The sequence below is a fragment of the Megalopta genalis genome, chromosome 2, assembly GCF_051020955.1.
Source record: "Megalopta genalis isolate 19385.01 chromosome 2, iyMegGena1_principal, whole genome shotgun sequence".
NCBI classification, from domain to species: Eukaryota; Metazoa; Arthropoda; class Insecta; order Hymenoptera; family Halictidae; genus Megalopta; species Megalopta genalis.
The window spans coordinates 30,652,356-30,676,148 of record NC_135014.1 but is presented as its reverse complement, the minus strand read 5'-3'; the positions used below and the strand labels follow the sequence as shown (position 1 = coordinate 30,676,148).

At 40.4% G+C, this 23,793-nt stretch overlaps 4 protein-coding genes across 7 annotated transcripts; 2 read left to right on the top strand and 2 right to left on the bottom strand.

Moving 5' to 3' along the window:
• Positions 1–805: 805 nt before the first annotated feature.
• On the bottom strand, positions 806–4,669 carry LOC143258854 (protein white). Its single transcript, XM_076519138.1, has 12 exons — positions 4,498–4,669; positions 4,028–4,325; positions 3,506–3,749; positions 3,134–3,444; positions 2,869–3,067; positions 2,593–2,731; positions 2,192–2,525; positions 1,977–2,108; positions 1,660–1,888; positions 1,461–1,566; positions 1,226–1,397; positions 806–1,143 (listed from the first exon to the last, which is right to left on the bottom strand). Exons 2-12 carry the CDS (start codon positions 4,124–4,126, stop codon positions 1,036–1,038), a joined length of 2,073 nt encoding a protein of 690 aa, XP_076375253.1. The 5' UTR covers positions 4,127–4,325; positions 4,498–4,669; the 3' UTR covers positions 806–1,035.
• A 186-nt stretch (positions 4,670–4,855) lies between these two features.
• On the bottom strand, positions 4,856–12,953 carry Pi3K92E (phosphatidylinositol 3-kinase 92E). The gene is made up of 10 exons (XM_033486495.2): positions 12,216–12,953; positions 11,669–12,127; positions 8,770–9,201; positions 8,253–8,683; positions 7,754–8,047; positions 7,373–7,651; positions 6,962–7,231; positions 6,490–6,804; positions 5,870–6,332; positions 4,856–5,769 (listed from the first exon to the last, which is right to left on the bottom strand). The coding sequence occupies exons 1-10, from the start codon at positions 12,357–12,359 to the stop codon at positions 5,638–5,640; spliced, it is 3,219 nt and encodes a 1,072-aa protein (XP_033342386.1). The 5' UTR covers positions 12,360–12,953; the 3' UTR covers positions 4,856–5,637.
• On the top strand, positions 9,241–11,667 carry Spindly (spindle apparatus coiled-coil protein 1 spindly). The gene is made up of 6 exons (XM_033486496.2): positions 9,241–9,892; positions 9,974–10,283; positions 10,372–10,492; positions 10,566–10,875; positions 10,953–11,112; positions 11,178–11,667. The coding sequence occupies exons 1-6, from the start codon at positions 9,633–9,635 to the stop codon at positions 11,532–11,534; spliced, it is 1,518 nt and encodes a 505-aa protein (XP_033342387.2). The 5' UTR covers positions 9,241–9,632; the 3' UTR covers positions 11,535–11,667.
• Positions 12,954–13,333: 380 nt separating the features above from the next.
• Nup98-96 (nuclear pore complex protein Nup98-96) lies at positions 13,334–23,223 on the top strand. Of its 4 annotated transcripts, none has more exons than XM_033487144.2 (31): positions 13,334–13,448; positions 14,163–14,243; positions 14,542–14,619; positions 14,705–14,914; positions 15,030–15,272; positions 15,361–15,564; positions 15,668–15,751; positions 15,855–16,034; positions 16,135–16,262; positions 16,379–16,694; positions 16,754–16,937; positions 17,048–17,159; positions 17,252–17,392; positions 17,483–17,772; positions 17,854–18,113; positions 18,201–18,434; positions 18,524–18,777; positions 18,871–19,020; positions 19,111–19,219; positions 19,300–19,443; positions 19,541–19,729; positions 19,807–19,983; positions 20,065–20,297; positions 20,383–20,629; positions 20,691–20,828; positions 20,911–21,187; positions 21,286–21,555; positions 21,655–21,966; positions 22,053–22,150; positions 22,270–22,516; positions 22,604–23,223. In XM_033487144.2, the coding sequence occupies exons 3-31, from the start codon at positions 14,589–14,591 to the stop codon at positions 22,791–22,793; spliced, it is 5,652 nt and encodes a 1,883-aa protein (XP_033343035.1). In that variant the 5' UTR covers positions 13,334–13,448; positions 14,163–14,243; positions 14,542–14,588; the 3' UTR covers positions 22,794–23,223. The 4 variants fall into 4 exon arrangements, with proteins under 4 accessions (XP_033343035.1, XP_033343034.1, XP_033343036.1 ...); XM_033487143.2 differs by lacking the exon at positions 13,334–13,448 and adding an exon at positions 13,917–14,085; XM_033487145.2 differs by lacking the exon at positions 13,334–13,448 and having other exon boundaries at positions 13,917–14,243; positions 16,379–16,580; positions 16,641–16,694.
• Positions 23,224–23,793: the final 570 nt, after the last annotated feature.

The following is a 23,793-nucleotide window of genomic DNA, read 5'->3' as shown; positions in this document are numbered from 1 at the left end:
GAATTTGGCCGGGTCGTGACTTGCGACCGAAGCTGCTATGAGTTTTCGATTCGTTGAAATGAACGATTCGAGAGCCTCGAGACTCGAACGTTCAGTGGATTCGCTGACAATAGTTATTGTCGATCGTATTGTACGCGTTGAAATCGATCATCGGACAAAACGCGCTCGGCACATACGTTGCTCGATTGCTGTTTCTTTCTTGTTTGAACGTGCGCTCGCACGGTGTAAGTAACAACCGGTTTATCAAAGATATCGGAGTCTATGCTTGGAAGGGTGGCCAACCAAGGTGTTTGTTACAAGTCTGTCCGCAACCCACAACGAGTAACAGCAGTAACAGGAAATACCAAGCATTCGGCCGAGTTTGAACGAGGGTAAAGTTGATTCGCGTTGCGTCACAACGCGTTACGTTCGCGACTCGTTCAAACTCGGCTGCTCTCGCGTGTGCGCCTTCTCGTTGCTTCTTTCTTTTATTTCCTTCCCTTCCCCGTTGTGGTAAAGGTGTGTCGTATGAAACAACGGGAACGCCGCGACCGAAGTCAGAAGTAGGAGACTCGCTTTATCGACTTTATTGTTCTGTCGTATGAACTATGAAGCGCGCGCGATAAGAATACAGTATACATACTTACTTTCGCATTATCCGAGTTTCCCCTATATACTATTAGGTGGACCGGAAAGTTATGTCGTTTGTTTACATTAACTTCAAACAGATAAATATGCGCAGAAACGACATTACTTTCCGGTCCCTCTAATACAAGTACAAGTACAATGGAGCTTCGTCGTGGGGGATAATCATATGCTTCTCGAATAATTTCGTCACATTTTTTTAATTATTTCAACTCGGAACATCGTACAAATAATGCGAGCGTCGACGTCGACCGTGTAAAGTAGCCGCAAGAACCGCGTAAACCGCGGGCCGAGCAAAAAGCAATGAACTTTCTCGTAAATGTAAAAAGAGCTCCGAAACGAAATCGAAAGAAACGCCTGATCGTGTGCGCGTAGATCTCTTCTTCTCCGTTGTTTCGCGTTTCCTTCCTCCTACCATCGCTTGACGCGTCGAGTCTTCGACAGCAGAGCCAGAAATGCCAGGAAACGGAACGCAATTATCAAAGAGAAGAGACACGCGATATCCGTCCAGAAATGATCCTGCAAATCGAAACGAATTTCATATGCACCGATAAAACGGGAGGAAAAGGATTAACGAAGAGCAAACGTAAAACAAACAAACCTCGTTGAAGTTGAAAGTTTGTAGAACCATCCGTCCAGTTTTAGGGCACGTTGCGTTGCTTCTCGTGCACGCTATAGACTCCACATCTGACCACTGATTGATCAGGAGAGCTTCGTTACCGTATCGAAACCAGGACAAATAGGAGAACCATTCAAAGTAAAATGGCACGGATCTGTAACATTTATATACCGGTGTTCCAATATGTCGATGAAGTATAGATGAAAGGTGTTCTTACGCCGTGTTCAAGAAGAATCCGCCAAACAATAGAAACGGAATTATCACTGGTGGCCCAATAGACAATGCCATCGATAAATTGCTGCTCATGCAGGATATCAAGTAGCCTGAAAATATCGGAAGAGTAACTTGATTATAAAAGCAAGACTTGAAAAGTTTCTGTTGCCGACACGTCGACGACAGATACTCGCGATGCTTACCGAAAGACGTGGAAACGTTCGCGACTAGAGCAACGATGCCAGCGGTAATGAAAAAGTGATCGACTCCAGGATACAATCCGATCATTGGATAAGCGATGACGGTGAAGAGAAACGGTACTGCTAGGAAGATCGGCGCTTCCGCTAACGTTTTGCAGAGAAAATACACGTCGGTACGATACATGCCGTTCCGATGTTCCCGCAAGAATATCGGCAACTCTGCGCAAAACACCTACATCGCATACATTTCACGGATCATTCACAACATTTTTATCTCGTTTATCCTACGTGTAGGTTCATAAGCATCGAACGGTCCTTACATTGATCACGGCGAAAACATTTTGGAAGGTCATGTTTGTAAGGAAAATAAATAAAGCACCGTTTACGTTCATCACTCCGTCTTGATCGAGCCGTTGGCCGAAATAAATGATTCCGATGAGAAACGACACCATCTGTGTGACAGATTTGCATGATAGATTGACAAAACGGTTCGCTTGAAAACCAAGGGAACATTTGTTCCCGGAGCGTAACATACGATGGTCTGAAGCAACCGAATCTTAATGAGGATGGGCTCCTTGATGATGGACAGCCACGATCGCCAAAGAACCGCGCGAAATTGTTCGCACCAAGTCGCCTTGTACGGCGATCGATTGCCGCCCGGATACTTCGAGTCCAGAAGGGAATCTTCGAATTCGTCGTTTATCGCTTCCGCCTCCAACGCGATCTTCACGCCGTGCTGGGTCTTTTGGAACGTGTCGCAGACGATATGTATAGCATGCCGGCAGGACGATTCCCGACCCGGTACAACGGCCAGTACTTGGACGAAGTAATCTGCCGGGTTGTAGTTGCTCGGACAAGCCGCGCCCAATCTGGAAGAACATTTACCGACACGCGGCCGACAACTGAAACGAATCGGTAAACAAATCGGAAACTCACGTCTCGAAGAAAGCGCATGCTTGCGGGGCTGTGCCCATGAAGGCTACCCTTCCTTCCGCCATCAGCAAGATTCTGTCAAAGAGAGCAAACAGTTCCGAGGAGGGTTGATGCAATGTAGCAACGATCGTTTTACCTCGCGCTACAATACAATCGTAAACGATAGAACAACGGGTTGAGAAGTTCGGTCGACGAGAACTTCAATCGAACAGATTATGTCTTTAACGGAAATAGGTGTTGGACCGCGGGGATGCGCGTGTCGGATTTTTAAGCACGCACCGGCCAAAGTCTTTAAAACGGAGACCACTTGATGCGCCATAAACGAGTCCAAACCGGACGTCGGCTCGTCGCAGAACATTAGCGGAGGATCGGTGAGAACCTCGGATGCGAACGACAATCTTTTCATCTCGCCGCCGGAAAGACCTTTGATTCTTCCTGGCTGACCGATCACGGTGTTCCGGCATTTCGTCAGAGCAAGCTGGAACAAACGGTGAGTAGAGACGCTAAGATCTCCTTCGTAGACTCGACTTTACGATTCGCTCACCTCGTTGATCACGTCGTTCACTCGATCAACTCTTTGCACCATAGGTATCCTTCGATCCATGCGTACCATTGCCTGGAAGAGAAGATGTTCCCAGACGGTCAAAGTGCCAACGAACAGATCATCCTGCTGCACGTAAGCGGTCCTCGACGTTAGCATCGTGGAAGAGACTCTTCGACCATTAGCCGCCATTACACCGGATACGATTACGCTGCGGGCCGATCGGAACGTTAACGCGTTCAGTAATGTTGTTTTGCCGGCCCCCGATGATCCCATGATCACCAACAGTTCTCCCGGGTAGGCCACCCCGCACACTGCAATACAATATTCGTTTCAATCTCGCTTTAGAATACGCTTTAGATTTCATCACCGTACCGTCTTTCAGTAGATGCTTCCGTTCCATCGATTTCTTTTTGCGTAAGAGAAGTCGATCGCAAATGGTCTCGTTGTTCCTAGCGGTGTACACGTTCAGATCGCTCCAGGTATACGTAATCGACTCGTTTGTAAGAGGACGCGCCGATATTGGATCTCCGGTAAGGTTCAAACACGTAATCGGCTCCAATTTCAAGAGGGTTTCGCTGCTTGTCCCGCGCCGCGAATCATCCCTTTTGTCATCTTCCTACGAATCGTAATCGAAATGTTCATGTTCGCCCATCGGAAGACGATCGATCATGGAGGATCATTGATTGTAGTAGCGCGTACAATGCATTGAAACAGATACTGGCATTGGCAACAGGAAAGCCTTAAAAGGGCAGCGGAAGCCAAACGCGATTCACCCTCCGACTCGCGACTCGAAACAGCCGGGACAGTCGGGACTCCGACAAAGTAATTCAAGTATTATGTATGTACATAGTTGGGTGTCGACGATATCGCAGAAAGTTCTTTTATATTGCTTACCAGCGTGATCGCATTGTAGGAGGCTGCACGAGATTTACTTCCGGAAGTGGCCAACACTCTTGTAGAAAGCAGCGGCTCCGTCTCTTCTGTAGCAGTCATTTTCTTTGATAGTTTTCTCTATTCTCTTGTTTTGCGGATTTCTCGACCGACGATAATTTTTGGAAAACAAAATGATATTGTTCCCAAAATGATTACGTATCGTGGAATCCTCTTTCTCCCCGGGAATCCAACTTGTCTTGAAATGCAACAGTCTCGAAGGGATAGCTTCGGAACGCCTTTCGTCGCGAATCGGTAAATCCTACCGTAAAACAGGAACGAATACAACAATGCCCGTAGGATTAGCAGCAGCAACAACAACGATAACAACAACAATAACAACAATGGCAACAGTAACCGCAATAAGTACTACTACTACTACTATCACTACTAGTGGTACTAATAACAATCATTAACAAACTGTGAACACAAACCGTGAAAATGATTCGATTCGAAATTGTTGGACTCGGCGCGGTCAACTCGATTCATGACAACGCACCGCAGCGGTTCGATGCAACTTAGCCACAAACCAAGCACACATTCTCGTATTGCCTGTCTCCCACCTTCTATCGGCTGTCCTCTGTGTTGCGTCTCCTGTCTCCGCCTGTCGTTCCACTACTTTGCGCTAGCTTATGTAACAAGACTCTACGGATCCATGAGCTTACCGACATCGCAACCAACGGTCAAGCAAAAGAATCTCCACCGAGGCCTTGTACGCGTAATCGCCTGCGAGATACATACATGATCGACGTACAGCGAAAGGGACTGATAATTATAATTAGAAGAACAGGATGAAAAGAATGACTTTGTTTATTGTTATCCATACAATAGTATTTCAAGCATCCGAAATTTCAAGGATTCTTCGGTGTTCTTTTCCTTACCTTACGATTCTGATTTCGATATCGATTTCGAATTCAGTCGGAAGGTAGAAGGAGCGTCGTCGCATCGAGAGAACAACGACACTATGGTAATCTGACGCGAGAAACGTTATTGTGCCGTTTTCGCAATGAGACATTTCTACGGTATGTGTACAAACGGCCGCGCGTATATATATATATATTCTTTTCAGGAATCCGCAATGTCAATCAATGATATGTACCGTATACGTATTCCTATTCGTATCCTATTCGTACTCCTATACCTATTCCTATACCTATTTCTATTCCGCTACCGATACCGTTTCCCATCACGGTCGAAAGTGTCAGAGTAAAATGGGGAAAGGCGAAGCGGCAGTCTCTGTTTGCGATTTACGCGTCCGAGAGGAAGGCAACCCGTACCCAATCGATAAGCGATATCGACCCGAGTAGATCCCTTCATCTTCGACGTCTCCAATTCCTGTGTGTCGAAAGTAGTACATACTCGGATTCTTTCGGTTCGAATCCTTTTGTTCAAGTTTTCGTTTGTATTTCTTTCTTGCCGTGCGACGATGCAACAGTAATTCTTCGTTCGGTACTCGTTAATTCTGCTCTTTCTTGCATCTTGCGTCTCCATTCCTGTCTCTATTTTCATTTCCGTTTCTGTTGTTCCACTCTGACTGGTTTGGTGAGTTTCGCGTTCCATTCGCTCGCACCGGTTCACGTGGTTTTGTTATTTTTCGACATGTTATGAGAAGCCCAGTTCAACGAAGTTTTCCATGAATTGCAGAGAGCTTCGTCAAATTTGCTTCTAAAGTGCTTCTGTGCTTCGCTTTCAGACATCTCGAGTACCTACGAGTGAACGAATCAAATTAAAATTATTATCGCTGTTATTATTATTACTATTACCGTCGAAGAAACAGATTGAATGAAAACAAAAATCGACACCTACCAACGTATCTCTTAAATAATTCAAATCTTTTTCGGATGATAATTCTGGCAGTCCCGTTGAGATCATCATGGCGAATAAAGACAATATCAAACCCCCGTGTTGTCGCAACACGAGAAAAGCTTCTTCGCAGTTTCTCTGAAAGCGTTGAAATTCGAGCGCTTGGCCCTTCTTAGTTTGTCCCTTATTTATCACGTGGACGAAATCGTTGGTCAAAACGAAAGGCACACGTTCACGCCTGAATCCAAATTTTTCTTTAAAATGTCCAAGTATGTGACCGAAATCAACGTGAAATAGTTGACCAGTTTTTTTCACCATTATATTATCCGAATGTCGATCCGCGATTCCGAGAACATACGTGGCCACACAGTAACCCGCACAACTCAACGTAAACTCCTCGATGGCTTTGTTCAACGCTGCTTCCGTGTGATTGTGGTCCTTCAGCCACGCGAGCAGAGAACCTCGCCTGTATCAAGCAATCGAAAAGTACAATTAACACAGCTTGACACTAGAATGAACACTGCTCAGATGAGCAGTTACTTTTAGATTGGCCAATACTGAAAAACCAATGAAAGCGCAACGGATAATTCAATTGGCAGAAATGTCATTTATATCGAACACACCTAAACGCAGCCGTTGCTGAAAACGTTCCCTTCTCTTTCTGAATGTTCGCTATCGTTTCTGCGTTCAACACCACTTCGATCATTCCAACTCTGTTTTCCGTCGATATGCAACCATAAGGATTCATTCGTAAATCCAGACCTTCTCTCTTCCACAGTTTGTCCATGATTCGTAGCATCTGAAGCGTAAGCATGTCTTGTCTCAAGTCGTCCCCATGCTTCAGTATCAAGTAAATGTCGTCCCCGAATGGATCATCGTTTTCAAAAACAAGCCAAAGCGGTCGCATTTTACTGTCCATCACTCTACATTTCTCAATTCTGTAAGCCGAATATCATATCGCCGGAAAGTAGGAACCATATCGTCGTTAATCGATCACTTTCACTCGACTCACAACTATCGTATACGATACTAAACGATACATGTGTCAACTCTTACTGTTCAACCACGAATCTTTCACGTGGGTAATCAACTTACTTGATCCGTTTCCATCGGAAACTCGGGTCCAAAGGATTCAAAACGTTCGAAAGTGCTTCTTGGCAGTGTGGCTCTTGCATGAACTCTTGGAAACCTTGCAAAGTAGCTTTACGATCTTTCCGTTGCTTTATGTTTTCGGAAGCACATTTCAGCTTCCCCAGGCAGTCTATTTGTTTGGACAACGATCGCATGTGTTGCTGACTTCCTCTACAATAAGCTTCCAATATCAAACCGAATCGAACGGATACAGCACCTACTTGCATTTCCGATCTGCAAACCAAACGTATTATCTTACTTATTCAAGCGCGGATCATCAAATGATGTAATCGTGAAACTGATAGAGCACGATAGACAAAATAGGAAACAGGGGGACGCAGGGAAGTAGACGAAAAGACCAAACATTTTGCAAACCTAAGATGCCAGAATAGAAAATGACCAATCCTTCGATTATTGAGGGCTCGTCTCAGCAAAAACTCGGTCAAATCGCAAGACAAGTAATTTTCGTGTTTCAATGCCTGCACCAACTGCAGCAAATACAAACTCAAGTCTTCGTCGCTGACATCCATTAAGCAACGCACGGCAAAGCTTCGAACGTTTTGATCAGCGTAAGCGTAATCCAATAATTCGAGTGCTTTCTCAACTGGTAATTTCGGCCATTGTTGAACTAACGCTGTAGTTTCGGCTACCTCGCTGCACGCGTCCAAAATCGAGAAAAAAAAACTACACTAAAATTTCGTTCCTTTACCTAGTACACGTATACAACTATAATTTATAGAATATTGAAATTTTCACCTATGATCGTTCCATTCGACGCAATGCAACAGTTTGGCTAAAAGCGTGGGAATTTTGTGAAGGCAATGATGCCGCAACGTCCACATGACTTTTCGTTCTTGTTCGTGTAACTCGTGCAACGGATCCCTATCCGCCAATAATCGAAGCTGTTCGAGTTGTTGAAGCTTGTTAACATCCGAGTCTTGGTCCGGTTCCTCTTGGATTGATCGTTCAGTAGACGATTCGCGCAACTTCCTCGCATATTCAACCATCTTTTCCGGAGTCGGGTAAAGAACGGATTTCTCCTTTCCGTAACTAAATATTGTACCAAACAGAAGGTAGATATAGCTCGAATCTACGAGATCAAACAAACAGAGAAAGAGAGAAAGAAAGAGAAAATGGTAGTGAGAGATCGAGGAGAAAAAAAGCAAGCAACAAAGAAAGCATAAAGCAAGAAAGACGAAAGGAAGAAGAGACAAGATGGAAGGAAAATAAATGGAATAAATTCAACAGAACTCACTTTGGAAACGTTAACATTAGAGCAGCTGCTCTATCTATATGAGGATTTGACACTACTGTGCCAAGAGGGTGCAGTAGATCATCGTTTTGCATGTCTTCCGCATACGTCCACGTGTAAAGTGTCATCGCTCCTGTTTTCAATTGAGACTTAAAATCGTATATAGTTGTGTTAGCCCAACACAATGGATTTATAAAAAATTCTTGTTTCGTGTCTCTGACCAATCTACGACTTTTCAATCCTTTCGCGGTTTTACTGATTTCGTATAAAACAAAACACAGCCTAGCCATTCGTGGTATATCGCGCACTTTTATGTCGAATCTTAAAGTTTCCTCCCACTCGCAACTACCATCTGTAGACACAACACACTCTTTTGTTTTTTGACTCTCACATAAAGATTTACCGCCGTGGAAAAGTCCAGCCTGAAGTCCGATCTACAAGTAAATTGTACCAATCAGGAATAAGAAAGTATGCATCAGTTGTATATGAAATACAACACAATATAATTAATGAGCTTTACCTCGACCGTGCGATGAGCGGCATCGCAGTTCAACCGTGATATTCCATTCACTATGAAACAAAACGGTTCCTCGATTTTCCAGGCTGATGTATGTTTACCCTTCTTGCGTAGGGTCAATGTAGAAAACGAAGGCCTTGTACGTTGCAAACCATCTGTTTCTGCATTCTCTACAGCAGTCTCCTGATCTACAGAAACACTGTCTTTGCTCAACGTAACTAACGTCGGTAAAATATCTTTTGCTAAACAGTCCTGAATATAACTGAATTGTATCAATGGATAATCTCCTATTAAATATTCCTCTTGTCCGCAAACCTTTAGGGTAAAGTCGCTCGGATGCCCTCGAGACATTAAAGTGTTTGCTCGTTTATTTAAAATGGACACCAATAATTGGTATGGTGTTATAGTGTGTGACATTTGAAATGTAAACGTCGTCTGAAAAGTACGAAAATTTCACTTGTAATCATCATTCAAAATTATCGCCCTACCCCCATTCTCTTACGCACATTCCAACTCAACCAATCATGTTTCCCGAAAACACTGTCGACAAACGAGAGTCAGTTACTCTTCCCGCCAATTTTTCATTGCGTATCGCACCTAACCTGACAATCTCTAATCGCCCGTTGGGTACGTTGAAAATATATTCAATTCACTGGACAACAACAATGTTGCAAAACATTTTAAAATACTTATAATTTCAAATTATTTTTAATATAACCGTCAGATAGACAAAAAAATTCTGAAGTCTTTTTCTATACTGACTGAAAAAATGAAGATTCCTATTAAAGGCGACGCATGCGCGTTGGAGATTTGATTCTGTAAAAGGTTGGAGTTTCGCCTCAGTAAAGGTCCTCTGTGCTTCAAATATGTCGACGCTCAAGACAGTAAACGAAACAAATAACCAAGAATCCAACGAAAGTTATATTGAAGAAATCGGTGATCGTACCCATTACATACTCAAAATCGAAAACGAAAAATGCCGACAAGAAATATACGATTTAAAAAGAAAACTCGAATTAAATGAAACAATGCTTCGAGAAACTCAAGAGGCCAATGAATTACTTGAACATTCCCTTGAATCACAAGTTTCGCAAACAGAAAAAATAATATATGAAGCAAAGGAGAAGTAAATTAATTTTTACTACAAAAAAAAAAAACGATTGTAAACCTTCCCTATTGTCATTCTTTCTCATCTTTCATTTCACAGGCAACGCGTTACTACGAAAGAATATGAAAATACAATTTCAAATCTGGAAACAAAATTGGCAACACAAACAAGAGAAATTGAACAATTGTACCAACAAATTAATCAACAAAAAGAAACTGAATTCATGCATATGGCAACCATAGATAAATTGGCAGATGTTTCCCTTGAAGCAGACAAGATCTCACTTCAAAAATGTGAGTTAGAGCAACTTAAAACGTCGTTACACTTAGAAATCCAAAAACGGAAAAGTTCCGAAGAAATGATCGAGGAGTTAAAAGCACAATACAATCAACTTCTGCTTGATTTGCAGGTAAAGAGTAATTTGTTTGCATTACTTTTACAAGAATATTATCGTTATTATACATACATAAAAATATGCATATATCCTTTATCTACAGAATACCACAAAGCAATTGTACGAGAAAAGCACAACTTTGAATGAGGTTCGAGCAGAGCTTGCATTAAGTCGTGCTGAAGTAGAATCACTGAATACAAAACCTGCAAATGATTTATTAAAAGGTAGGTACACACAGAATGTACTATTATCAAGACCATATTTCTTGCTTCTGCAATTTCTATAATTCTTTTTCAGGCAATTCACTTTTTGCCGAAGTAGAAGATCTTAGACGAGGCATGGTAAGTAAAATGAATGTGCTAAACCGTAAATATGCTGAAGTGAAACGCAAGTGTGCGGAACAAATGGCAGAGATCAAAATGTTACAAAGCAAACAAGTCACAATGCTTAGTAAGTGGGAAAACAACACAGGTAATGCTTCAGCAGAAATGGATGAGTTGTTGCAGAAATATAAAAGCAGAGTATCGGATCTTGAGAGAAAGCTCAAGTCTGAAATGAAGAAAAACAGAGATTCAGATCAAGAGAAGTTAGAATCCATGACTGTTGGGTAAGTGTAATTTTGTTTATGAATATTTCAAATTTGTTATTTGATTAGATTCCACTTATTTGCAACATTTCTCATAGGCAATACCAATCTTTATTATTATGTGCTAAGAAAAAGGAAATAGATGAACTTCGTGTAAAGGTTGAAGACCTCTCCACGCATTTTTTGGTGCAAGAAGAGGCAAAAATGAACTTAAATAAACAATTACAGTATTCGCAATACAAAATTTCCTTACTGGAGGTAATTATTTATCAATTTTATGCAAATTAGTATTTATATTATATAAAAAATACTTCATTTTATAGGCTCAGGTACAAGCTTTACAAGGCGAATTAAAATTAAATCAGGAAGAGAATAATGTAAACACTGAAATGCAACTCAAAGAGGCTCAAGACGTCACCCATGCTGATAATATTAATGCAATAAATGCTAAAGTAGTTTCTGAACAACAGTCAAGTGGTACAGTTTCCATAAGACACAATGACTCAATCAAGATTGAAAAAAATACTAATCGCAATATTACGGTAGAGGAAACTATTTCATCGACAGATGCATATAATCTTAATCGTGTTGAAATCGTTAATCAAGACAAGAATACATGTCCTACAAAAAATGTACAATTTAGCCACAACATCATTTACATACAAACAAATAATATTTGACAGTGGTGCTATCGCGTGTTGCTGTTCATTCATTATAGTTTAGTAGATCTACTTGTACATGTGCTAATATAGCTGTTACAACCTTTGCCACCATATAAGAATAAGAATAAACCAATATTTATACATTTTCTTACCTCTGTGTTTTCAAATTTTGTAACAAGCACAATATTGCCATCCTTTAAACGGCTTTCTATGTTTTTTGGTACTGTAGCAGTTGGTGCTAATCGTGTAGGAAATTGATAACGTACTTTTTCCACCCAAGTTTTTTTCTGTCTTGCCACTGCAACTTCATCTCCTAGAACTCGCATTTTCCATCTAAAATCGTTCACTTCCGAATTCTTCAAAGCCGCAAATTCATGTAATCCTTTTCCAATTAATAAACCAATCTGTGAATCTAGATTTCTGTCGCTTTTCACACCTTCGTGTTCTACTACTTTAATAAAAGAACAGAATGGCTTTATATCGCACAAACGTCTTGTTTCGTCTCGTAACTCTTCAGTTTCAGCATTAGAATTAATACACAAAAATACATAGGATGGAGCATCTTTTAATGTGCCGTGAAGAGGATATTTACTGGCTTCGTCCCAAAGATCCTATATAGAAGTCCATACCATTGTGATCTCTTTCCAGAACTGATGCTTTGTGTAACAAGTAGAAGAGATATAGTTGAACGTAGCTTACCTCTTTAATTTCAGCCAAAGTAATATTACGATTAGTTTCGAACGGTATAACGACTCCATTTGGCATCAAACAAATCAATTGAACGACCTCTGTAAGTGAGTTTGCCCAAAAATTGTATGTATATCCACTTGGTGTATGGATCATGTTGCCGTATATTATGAATAAAACGTATAAAAATTCAATGTAACACCGTAGACAATTGTCGATGTATAATTAGTTTAAGAAAGAAGAAAAAAATACGTTCTCGAAGTCGCATCGCGACCGAAAATATTCTTTCTTCCTTTGGCAATGTGTCTCCATTGGTTTGAGTGGTGAAGAGTCGCATGACAAACGCCCGTGTTTCATGAAATTTTATCCCTCATCTTTACATCCGTAAATACAACTTCATATTTCCTTCCAACTTTTGAAAACTTTCAAACTTTGTTTAATTAATAAACTTGCTTGGTTAGTTATTAGCTTCTAACCGAAATCATAAAATTTTCCATCGATGTTTATCCCTCAGTATAATACAAGTGTTACTTTGTTTGACTAATAGTGAATGAAATTCATGCGGTCGTCTCCCTCTATATGTGTGATAACAGCACTAGTCAGCCATTACTTTTACAAATGTGTTCTGTCTACACACGACTACGAAGCACAATACACAGAAGTGCGCGCGATCGCACACACGCATGCACATACATTATGTACGCAGCCACACTATCTTCTTATTACAATTAACGAAATAAACTGTCCACCTTATTCCCGTTTTTAAAAGATTTTATGAAAAATAGCATTCCCATCTATATTACAACGTTCTATGGAGCAGATTGCTGCGCTGCATATAAGCATGCTCATCTAACGCTAATGCTTGTTAGCACAGAGTATACATGGCAGAATCGAAATTCTTGTCAGAGTCTTTTATATATAGTATGTATGCAACCCAGAAATTTCAAACTTATACACAGACAAGATTAAAATAAATTGATTTCAGTTGCTTGTAAATAATACAGTGTTTAAGAAAGACAGCGTTTCCTTTTAGCTATAGCGAAAATCAGTTCAAATTAACCGCCACAATGCAATTAATGGTACATAATATCGAAAGCGGCTAGTGGTAGTGGTAGATCGCCAAACGCTAGACGGCGCTAGTATTATTTGGAATTTGCATTGTGTTGTACAATATAACAAAACAGAAACGATATTAAACGATATTTCGTAAATACATATCGAAGAAAAACAGCTGACAGTTGACAAGTAAAAATTGAATACAATCAAGTTTACTATAATAATTATTATTCATACTGTATCACGAACCATATAGTCCGTGTGATATTGTATACCAAGATTCCCTACATCGGTGAAGTATACACCAATACGTATTGCTACATATTGTTCGTATGTATATAACAAAGCGACAAGCGGTGAGTCACCACTGGTGACACTGATCTTGTAAATGTAAAGGCATTGTATTTCAAAATGCGTACATATATGTAATGCACATTGAAAATTTTTAGTACCTTGTAGCTGCCCAGGTGGCGAAGTGTACTTCTGAATCTTAGAGCATATAGTATATATTCTGAATGATGGCATACTTATCTTAAAAATTCATACAGCTACCCTATGCTTAGAAACCTTATAAGTAGGAATCGTATTGTACAAAACTGTACCCTGTTCATACATATACGTGTTCAGTGCTATAAGTGTAGTTCTGCGAGCGTGAGAGAGACTGTGCTGCCAAACTGTCGATCGATTTTCGAGAATTACGATCTTACGACGTTATTGCGTCGCATGTTATTAATCATACGTCGAGTTGTGCGTGATTGCCAGTTATTGCATGAAATCTACTACTGGCAGTCTGTTGTTTCATTAATTATTCGACTGAAAAACTAATGTGATTTGTATTGTTGTGTACTTCAACTTTTTCAGTGTATACGCGTGAAGTATTTATTGTAAACATTTCTTTAATAGGTAACTTTCGTGCGTGGTGAATTTTCGACGTTTAAAGTACGTTTGGGGCGATTTTCACGAGGATGCAATGAACGATTAAAGGTATGATGATAAAAATATTGACAACAATGTCATTTATCGTTACAGTGAATGTCACCGCACACACAATCGCGTTGTCTTAACCGTTAACCGTAATTTTTGTAACAGCACAAGAAAAAATTAATTGTAATCCAACTTCTCACTGTAACTCTTCTACGACGCAAGTTTCGTAAAGATTCAGTCATTAAGTGCAACAGGCTTTTGTATGATTTAATACGCTATATTTTATATCGCATAATTTCGATTTATTTTGGCCAATATGTTTCTAGAAATATTTTATATATTTTATGCTATGTTTCAGAGGGTGCTGAATTTGAATATAAACGAGCTTCGATTTGATTGTTAAGCATGTTTGGGCAAACTGGAAATACGTCGTTCAGTAAGTGAAATAAAAAAAAAAACATTAATTGTTGCATCATCTTTTTGTATATCAGCTTTATATGAGAAAATATCTGTTGTTACAGGTGGTTTTAATACGGCGCAGCAGACAAGTCCATTTGGGCAGTCTGCATTTGGTAAACCAATCGCTACAACAAGTTTTGGTAGCGGGACTACACCAGTCTTTGGCAGTGGTAATACTTCTCTCTTCAGTTCAAAGCCTGCAGGTTCTACCGCAGGTGGCTTATTTGGAAATACTACAACACCACCTGCATTTACTCAACCATCTTTTGGAGGTAGCGATTCATTAATTTTTTCGATGAATAACAATTTAGCTCATGCATCTATGCAGATGATCGCTTAACATTTACTGTAATGAAAATCCATCGTTTATCACCGATAATTCCATAGGTTTTGGTACAACGAACACAAATACCAATTTATTTGGAAATCAACAAAATGCCAGTACAAGTTTGTTCGGAGCAACCACAGGAACATCAGCATTCGGACAATCCAATAAACCAGGTGGTTTTAGCTTTGGTGCATCAACTGGAACAAATTTATTTGGACAACCACAACAAACTACACAACAGACCACTCCTTTTGGACAGACCAATAGTACCGGAAATACAAATTTGTTTGGCTCAACACCTGGTAAATATTTGATACATTTTATGGTACTGTATAATATGTGCTATAATGTGACAGAAAACTAATCTTTTGTATTTTTCTTTAATACAAGGCTTTGGCAGTACAAATACCACCAATACTGGTGTGATTGGCACTGTTGTTAAATTTACTCCTGTCATCACAACCGATTCTATGTCGAAAAATGGAATATCTCATAGTATATCAGCGAGGCACTGTTGCATCGTGGCAATGAAAGAATACGAATCGAAATCATATGAAGAATTACGTTTTGAGGATTATTCCGTAGGACGCAAAGGTAAATTGATACACGGTTTACCTAAGAAAATGAATTGTACACAACATATTACACCACTTTGCATATCGTATATTTATACATTCGTGTTTATTTGAATGATCAGGACCCAGTACAGGTTTATTTGGTACACCTGCACAACCTTCTCCTTTTGTCAATGCAGGGGCAGGAACTAGTACTGCAACAACGGGTAAATTATTTGAATATAACTTCATAATTGTTTTATATTTATTATATTATTTTGGAATTTAATATCAATGATACTAGTTATACATTCTGTTGCATTATATTAGGTTTTGGTGGAATGAGTGGCGGTTTTGGAACCACTACACAATCTGGATCGAGCGGTCCTTTCGGAAAACCCATGACAAGTTTCGGGACACCGTCGACTACAACTACGAACAGCTTTGCGTTTAATTCTACTGCGAACACAAATTTGTTTGGTAGTAACAATCAGGCTAAACCATTCGGTAGTAAGTATTAAATTTTTGCAAATACGCTACGACGTCGACGACGAATCGATCAGAATACCGACGTGAAAGAAAAAGTACTTAAAAACAGTTTTATCTACAGCAGCTGCGCCAACACCGCTCTTTGCAACAAGCAATACTAATCAAACTGCTGGTACAGGTTTCGGTGGTATTAATACAGCTCAAAATACTGGCTTTGGACCTACATTTGGATCGACACAACCAAATCAGGTAACGTGGAAAGAGAAAAGAAATAGATGGAATATAAAGAATATACAAATTATTTGAAATTGGTCTTTATATTTATGATCTCATGCTTGTTCTGATCTGAATATTCTTTCTTATAGAGTATTGGTTTATTTAACCAAAACAAATCTGCTTTTAATGTGCCGTCTACATCGTCTAGTACTGCATTCACCAGTTTTGGTCAGACACCTTCTGGCAATACAGGTTCAACTTTATTTGGCACTAAATCCACTGGAACAACAGGTTTCGGATCTGCATCCACATTTGGTGCGACTACAGCAACGACTTTTGGAGCTACAACAGGTTTCACTGCTGGTCAAAACTCTGGTACTTCATTATTTAATACATGTTTTAAACCTGCAGGACAGACGTCTGGATTCTCGTTTGGTTCAACTTCTGCACCTTCGACTGGACTGGGTATGTTGTGTGCTAAAGATTTTGATTCGAACATCGTCGAATGAATTTTTTGTTCTCAGGTGCAAATACGGGTTTGACTCTGGGTAGTGGTTCTACTTTATTTGGACAACAAAAACCAGGTGGTTTATTCGGTAATACTGGTAGCAATGCAACATTCAATCCTTCCTCATCATTTGGATCATCAACTTTTGGAACTAATTCAAATGTGGGAACTGGCATGGGAATGGGTTTACTCGGTGCTGGGTACGATCAAATTCTATATTTTATGTTCTTATCTGCAGCGAAAATAATTAATTTCTCTGTTATTTCTTGATTTTTCTGGATTTGTTATTCACTATTGTCTTGAATTGTAGCGTGTCGAACAATCAAACGAAGAGTTCTGGAACCGTACCAGTACATCAGCAGATTTTGGCACTGGTATCAGCACCATTTGGGGACTCGCCATTACTAAAAAACCTTTTGCCAGTAAGTATGCTTAAATCCATTTACATACATATATTTATGAGTTGGTTTGGTCGATAGGCCAAGTTGTACCAAGATTTGTGATATATTTTTAGGCTTCTGGTAAAACTGAAGAACTGTTGAAACCTGCAAATACGCCTTCAAAAATAGCCAATGGCATTCAGTACAAGGTTACGGCTGATAACAAATCTCCGAAAATCAAAGCTAAAGTGGTTACCCCAGCACAATTATCAAAGGTGAATCACACATCAGAAAGACATTAATATTTAATCGATAGAAATATTTATAAATATATGGAACGATTGCAACGTAAATTCTTTTTCTAGAAATCGATGTTCGAGGGCCTCGAGGAGGAGGATCCACTCTCTGAAGCATTTCAGCCCCGTCCAAATGCAAAGCGTTTAGTGTTACGTCCGAAATCTATGAGTAATTCGATTGTATCGTCACCAATCGAAGTCGTGGGAAAGAATTCGCAGTCCGTAGAGAAAGGAGAAAGTACAATGAATGGGCTAGATAATTCTGTTAATAATCGATCCATCGAGGCCATAGATAAAGAAAACCACAGTCAAGATAATAATCGTCAAATAGCGAACGACCGTCGATCATCGACATCTTGGTAGATCTATAGTCTAATATGTTACGAGTTTCGAGAAGCAGGGCATCATTATAAATTTTTGTGTGTTTTTTTGTCCCGTAGGTTGAAGACGAGTCTCCCTCGGAACTCTACAACAAAACAGTTGGAGGAAGAATCATTCGACGGACAACGTTCGCCGTACTCTGCGTTAAATACAACCCCGGAAGAAGCAATAAATAATACCGTGACTGAACTACGGCCGTATGCTGCTCACAATTCATCGAAACAAATACACGCTGAGATGAACAATTCCGTGGATACGTCGATAAAGAATTCCTCAACAGCCGACCAAACGGGCACGGAGATCACTGCTCAGAATACTGGTATGAGTGGACATCAACCAACAATAAAACACCCTTTTGTTTTGCGCTTTGTAATTATGATTTACACTATGGTCTTTTTTGTTATAGATTCGAGTCAAGAATTGAACGATAGTTCGTTTTGGGCATTGCAAACGCCGAATGCAGCAAAAGTGATATTGAAGCGTGCAGGCTATTATACTATTCCGCCATTGGACAAATTGGAGGATTACGTTCGCGGAGAAACTTGCGTCGTCCCAAACTTCACAGTTGGACGAGAGGGTTACGGAAATGTATATTTTCCTGATTCGTTCGATATCTATGGACTGAATTTGGATGAAATCGGTACGTTAGCGAACTTGAATCTTGATCGCGTTTCTACCAATTCGTTGTTCGGTGATATATATATGGCGATATTTTCATTACACTTTTAGTACATTTTCGACACAAGGAGGTCATCATTTATCCGGATGACGAGAAGAAGCCACCGGTAGGTCAGGGATTAAATAGAAAAGCGCAAGTGACTTTGGACAGGGTATGGCCGCACGATAAATCTTTACACAAACCTATAACCGACCCTCATCGACTGGCTGCAATGGATTACGAAGAAAAATTACGACGAGTATCCGCGAAACACGATACCAGATTTCTTGAATATCGCCCTGAAACTGGTTCATGGGTCTTCAAGGTAATGAAAAAGAATGGTTCGCACTCCGCTTTTTTGGTTGTACTTGTATGCCATTTGTCACAACTCTATATACTTTCTTTCTATCTATCTTAGGTCGAGCATTTTTCAAAATACGGTTTGAGCGATTCGGACGAAGACGACAGTAACAATGCACCTTCAACGAACGATCCGAAGAGATTGAAGTTATCTGCTATGTCTCAACAGAAAGCTTCAAACAAACTTGTACAATCGAATCGTCAGCCGGTAAGATTATGCGATGTTGTGCAATCGAGACTGTATCGATCGTTCTTGCGTTGCGGCACTCTTTACGTTTTTTATTTGTCTTTTTTCAAGGAGAATAGAGTAATCGGAAACGGTGTAAATGGCGTGACCTACGATTCGAAAATGTACGAGGGAAAATCTCCCTCGAGGATATCGTTTTACGGAAAATCTTCGATTAACGGTATAAGAGACTCGACTGTCGTTTAATTTGGATAATCACTATCGTTGGGATTGATTCTAATTCTGAGATATTTCTTCTAGATCATGATCGCAAGAAACAATCACCAGTTAGTCCAACAGGTGACAACGCTCGAATTTTGGGCACGGACAGTCATAAATTACAACTGATGAAAGCCAGTTTCTTTGATGGCAGTGACAATGAGATGAATGAAGTATACGAACAAGGTACATTCTCCACGATGTGTGCGAATGCGTACACGAACCAAACAAATGTTTCTATGATTGACAAATATTTAAATTGTTCTCTTTTTCTATATTGTAGATTTGACTCGTACCTTACTTCTTCCTGGTCAGAAAAATTCTGTCGCACGATGTTATTTCGATACCATTGAATCTGTGGACGAGGAACATAGGCGAAAGATGACTTATAGTCCGATACTACGATCAAACATGACGGTCCACCATACACCAGCCATCGTCTACGATGAACCGCCGATACTTTCTAAAACAGGTGAATTTTTTTTAGCGAAGTTTTAATAAATTGTACCGAGCGATTATATTTTTAAGCAATCTATGTCTTTCTATTAGATACTAAATCAAAATCATCTATGGATGTCGTTGCTACAAAGTCGTCAATCTACGGAAAAAGTTTCCCAGACCCTATTGTGATGCCAGTAACCGCGATTCTGAAATGGCATTCTGAAGTGATACCGCTATCGAAATCCATTATAAACAAGTTACAGTCCCGTTCAGTTGCAGATGCTGGTACGTAATATTATCATCCTAATAATGATTTCGCCCGTTCTGTACGCGGAATATTTCATAACGGATACGACATTTCTACAGGTATACAAATGGGAAGAATGTTTCGACCCAGTTGGGGACGCGGTTTAACACTGCTGACGCTGAGCACACGAGGCCAAGCCGACGACGTACCGCTGCATAGTTCGTTCGAATACATTGGATCGTACGTGAATGGTCGTCGTCCCGAAGATACAACGTCCGTTACGATCGTTCAGCGGATACAAATTTTGGGTGACGGTAACGGGGTCGAAGAAGATCGCATCGAATCTTTCGAGGTAAGAATAACTTTAGAGAACAGGAAGATATTATTTATCAAAAATCTTTTCATTGAGAATTAAATTCTGTGGTTCCTTATTCAAGAGAAGCATAGAGGGTCACCTGAAGATTCAATTGTCACACCGTATAATGGATCAAGAGGGAGACTGTCCAATTTTCGAGGTGGATACAGATATTAACAAAGCGAGCATGGCTTTGCACGCGCACTGCAGTTTAGCCGAAGAATTCGTCGAACAGTTTTCTGCCGATAGTTCGGCCGCGTATGTTGCTAATGTTTGGCAACTTTGCGTGGCCCTATGGGGAACTCTACCCGACGTGAACGTTCTCACCGGTAAGTTACGTTATTCTCCCGAGTAAACGTGTTTATTATATTTGTTATTTGATCGTTTCAGCAAATCCAGCCGATCACAATATCGTGGTGGCTCGACGTGAAGCCATAGGCGAATGGTTGAAGAGCGTTATACAAAGATCACTCGAAACGGAGATAACAAAGACCAGTAATGAGAAGAGAATATTGGACTTATTGTCCGGTATGTAAAAATGGTTATTCATGTTAATGGATACTAAGCGATCGCAATAGAAAGGTTCAACATTTTCTTCTTTTCTTTGTAGCTTCTGAATTACAAGGCGCTTGTGAAATCGCGCGAGAAGCAGGCGATCATTGCCTGGCATTACTTATGGCGCAATTACGTAGCGGTATGCCAACGAAAGCTTTGATAAAGCAGCAAATCGCATTATGGCAAGACTCTGGTGTTGACGAAAACATATCGACGGATCGGTTGAAATTGTTCGCATTAGTGGCAGGTGAACCACTAGTATCTAGTAAACATGGTCTCATCAACGTTTGTGAGGATCTTGATTGGAAAAGAGCGTTAGCCGTTCATCTATGGTAAATTCCTGATACATCGGAGTTGTTCCGCTTTCGTCTTCGAGCACCTGCAGAACTATTTAATGCAAAACAATCGTTAATTCTTTAATTGATTGCAGGTATTTTTCGTCTCCAGTCGCCTCCATCAGAGACACGTTGGAGCTTTACGAATCCGCGTTCGACACAAGTAAAGCAACGTATGCTTATGCCGCAGCCCCTATACCCGAATACAAAGGGGCAAGCGATTACGAGTTCGAGGTAAACAACGGACAGACTATATACGATCTGTGCTATCATCTACTGAAATTATTCTGTATCGGTAATCACACGCTGGGAGAACTTTTGAATCCTGCTGCGCATACCGCCGATCCTCTCGATTATAGGCTCAGGTGATCAAGTTATCAAATATTTCTTTTTGGCATGGATTGCAAGGGTTTCTAAATAGTCGTTTAGATATTTTACCTATTGGCTCGATTTTACAATTACAGTTGGTTGATGCAACAAGTACTGTTAGCGTTGGGTTATTCCCATCTCTCTGAACACGTGGCCGCGTTAACGCACATCAATTTTGCCACGCAATTAGAAGCATACGGTCTTTGGCACTGGGCCATATTCGTGATGCTACATTTAAAGGACGCTGGAAAAAGGAAAGAAGCGGTAAAAAATTTGTTACAACGACACACTGAAATCGACAATATACCTGATTATATCGAGCGAGAAAAATTTTTGAGAGAAGAACTCGGCATACCTTCGGTTTGGATTCATGAAGCGAAAGCTGTGAAAAGTTATGTGGCCAAAAGGTTGGTGTATTTACAGATACATGCTATTATTATTTTGCATGTAGTTACCGTTGCACCTTGATTCGAAATGAATTTCCTTGCTTCAGATACGGAGAGGCTGCGTCCTATTTCATCGAGGCGGAACAGTGGAATACCGCGCACGAAATTATTATCGAACATCTCGCCGCGGATGCTATAATAAATGGTATATATATCTTTCTCTTTTCGCTTACCGCTCACATCACGCGCGATAGGATTTTGATTCGAGAACTACGCGAATGCCTGCGTTTGATCTCGTTTTATCAGATTTAACAATCTTTTCAGAAAATTACGAGTACCTACGCGACCTGCTGAGTCCGTTGATTCCTCCAGAATGCAGCAGTGCTATAAGCGGTTGGTCTTATCAAGGAGATTTACTTTGGGAATACATGGAAATAACTATGGATATTGAATCATTGTTGCGAGGCGCCGATCCTCATGAAATCACCTACAAATTAGAACTGTTGAGACCGCGATTGACATGTTTGTGTTTGAAGATTAATCAATTTCCGTGTCCGACCGCAAAGCATAGGTAGATTTCTCCCTTTCTGCTAACATTGTCCTGTCAACTACGCATTCCCAATTTCTCTATTTTCTAAAAAACTGTACTATATTTCAGACTCTGCCAAGCAGAAATTGCAAAAAGAACGTTGCATCTAGCCAGAAGCTTGTTGCAGGCAAACGAAAACAAATCTACCGTAATACTTCAACTGGTGTTGCAGTTGCCGTTGCCCGAAGATTATGCTCAACAGGAACTTCGCCCTATTGTCAATATGCGGGTGAACGAAATTATATCGCAGGCAGTGTAATTATTATCGAGGAAGTACACAACATGGGACTCTTACTCCTCTTTCCTTTCTCCTATCCTCTACCTCCTCTACCTCTTCTTACCTCTCTCCCTCTTCATCATCCTCTTACTTTGCCTCCCTTCCACCCACTGTTAAAAAGAATCTTTGTGGTTTTTACTTTGTACAATTGTAACGACAACAACGATGGCAATATCGTTTACATCAGCAGCTGAACCATACCAATAATGGAAATCACGACATAAGGAATGAATATATACGATACAATTGAAAATAGAGAGAAAACTGTGACAGTAACAGTAAACATTAATCACGATAAATCGTACAATACCGAAAGTTGATAAGTTCTATAAATAAGGATGTTTGCGTTAAATTGTTACTTTAAATATTCTATATCAATTTTTTAAATAAATAAATGAGATTTGGAAAAGTACGACGACTGCGGAAGAATCTTATCGACCTGTAGCGATCCTGCAAAAAAAGAAACCTAGGAAATCGTATTTTTCTTTGTACGGTTCGACCCTCTTGCGGCAATGTTCGATGATAAGTAGAAGTTGTTGAAAAATTTCGAGAATCCGACAAGTTCCTTGGGTCCATGGAATCTGGAAAAATTCAAGTTTATGCGGCAAGCTATAGACGCATGTTAAATCAATGATGCCGGGCTTGCGCCTCGTTACAGTTGCCCCTATTATGCCGCGAGGTCGAGAGGATCTTGTTCCCGCTAGTCGAAAAATCAACCTTCGTCCGTCTTGTTCGTTGCTTTATCTATGGAAATAGGGCTTTACCGATACCCCTACTAGTATTTGTCTTTGCCCTATCGTGTTTTCTTCGGTACATTTCGGTCTTTCTTATATCGGAGGCTTGATTTTTAATCCCCTAGTTTCGGGTGTTTTCGTCGACGGTCTAAGCCGTATAGCTTCTCCTACTTCCCCGTCGAGCCGTTTGTGGTGCGCGTTGCTGCTGCTGCTCCCTTCGCGCGTCGTTGCAGCAACTCCTACCTACC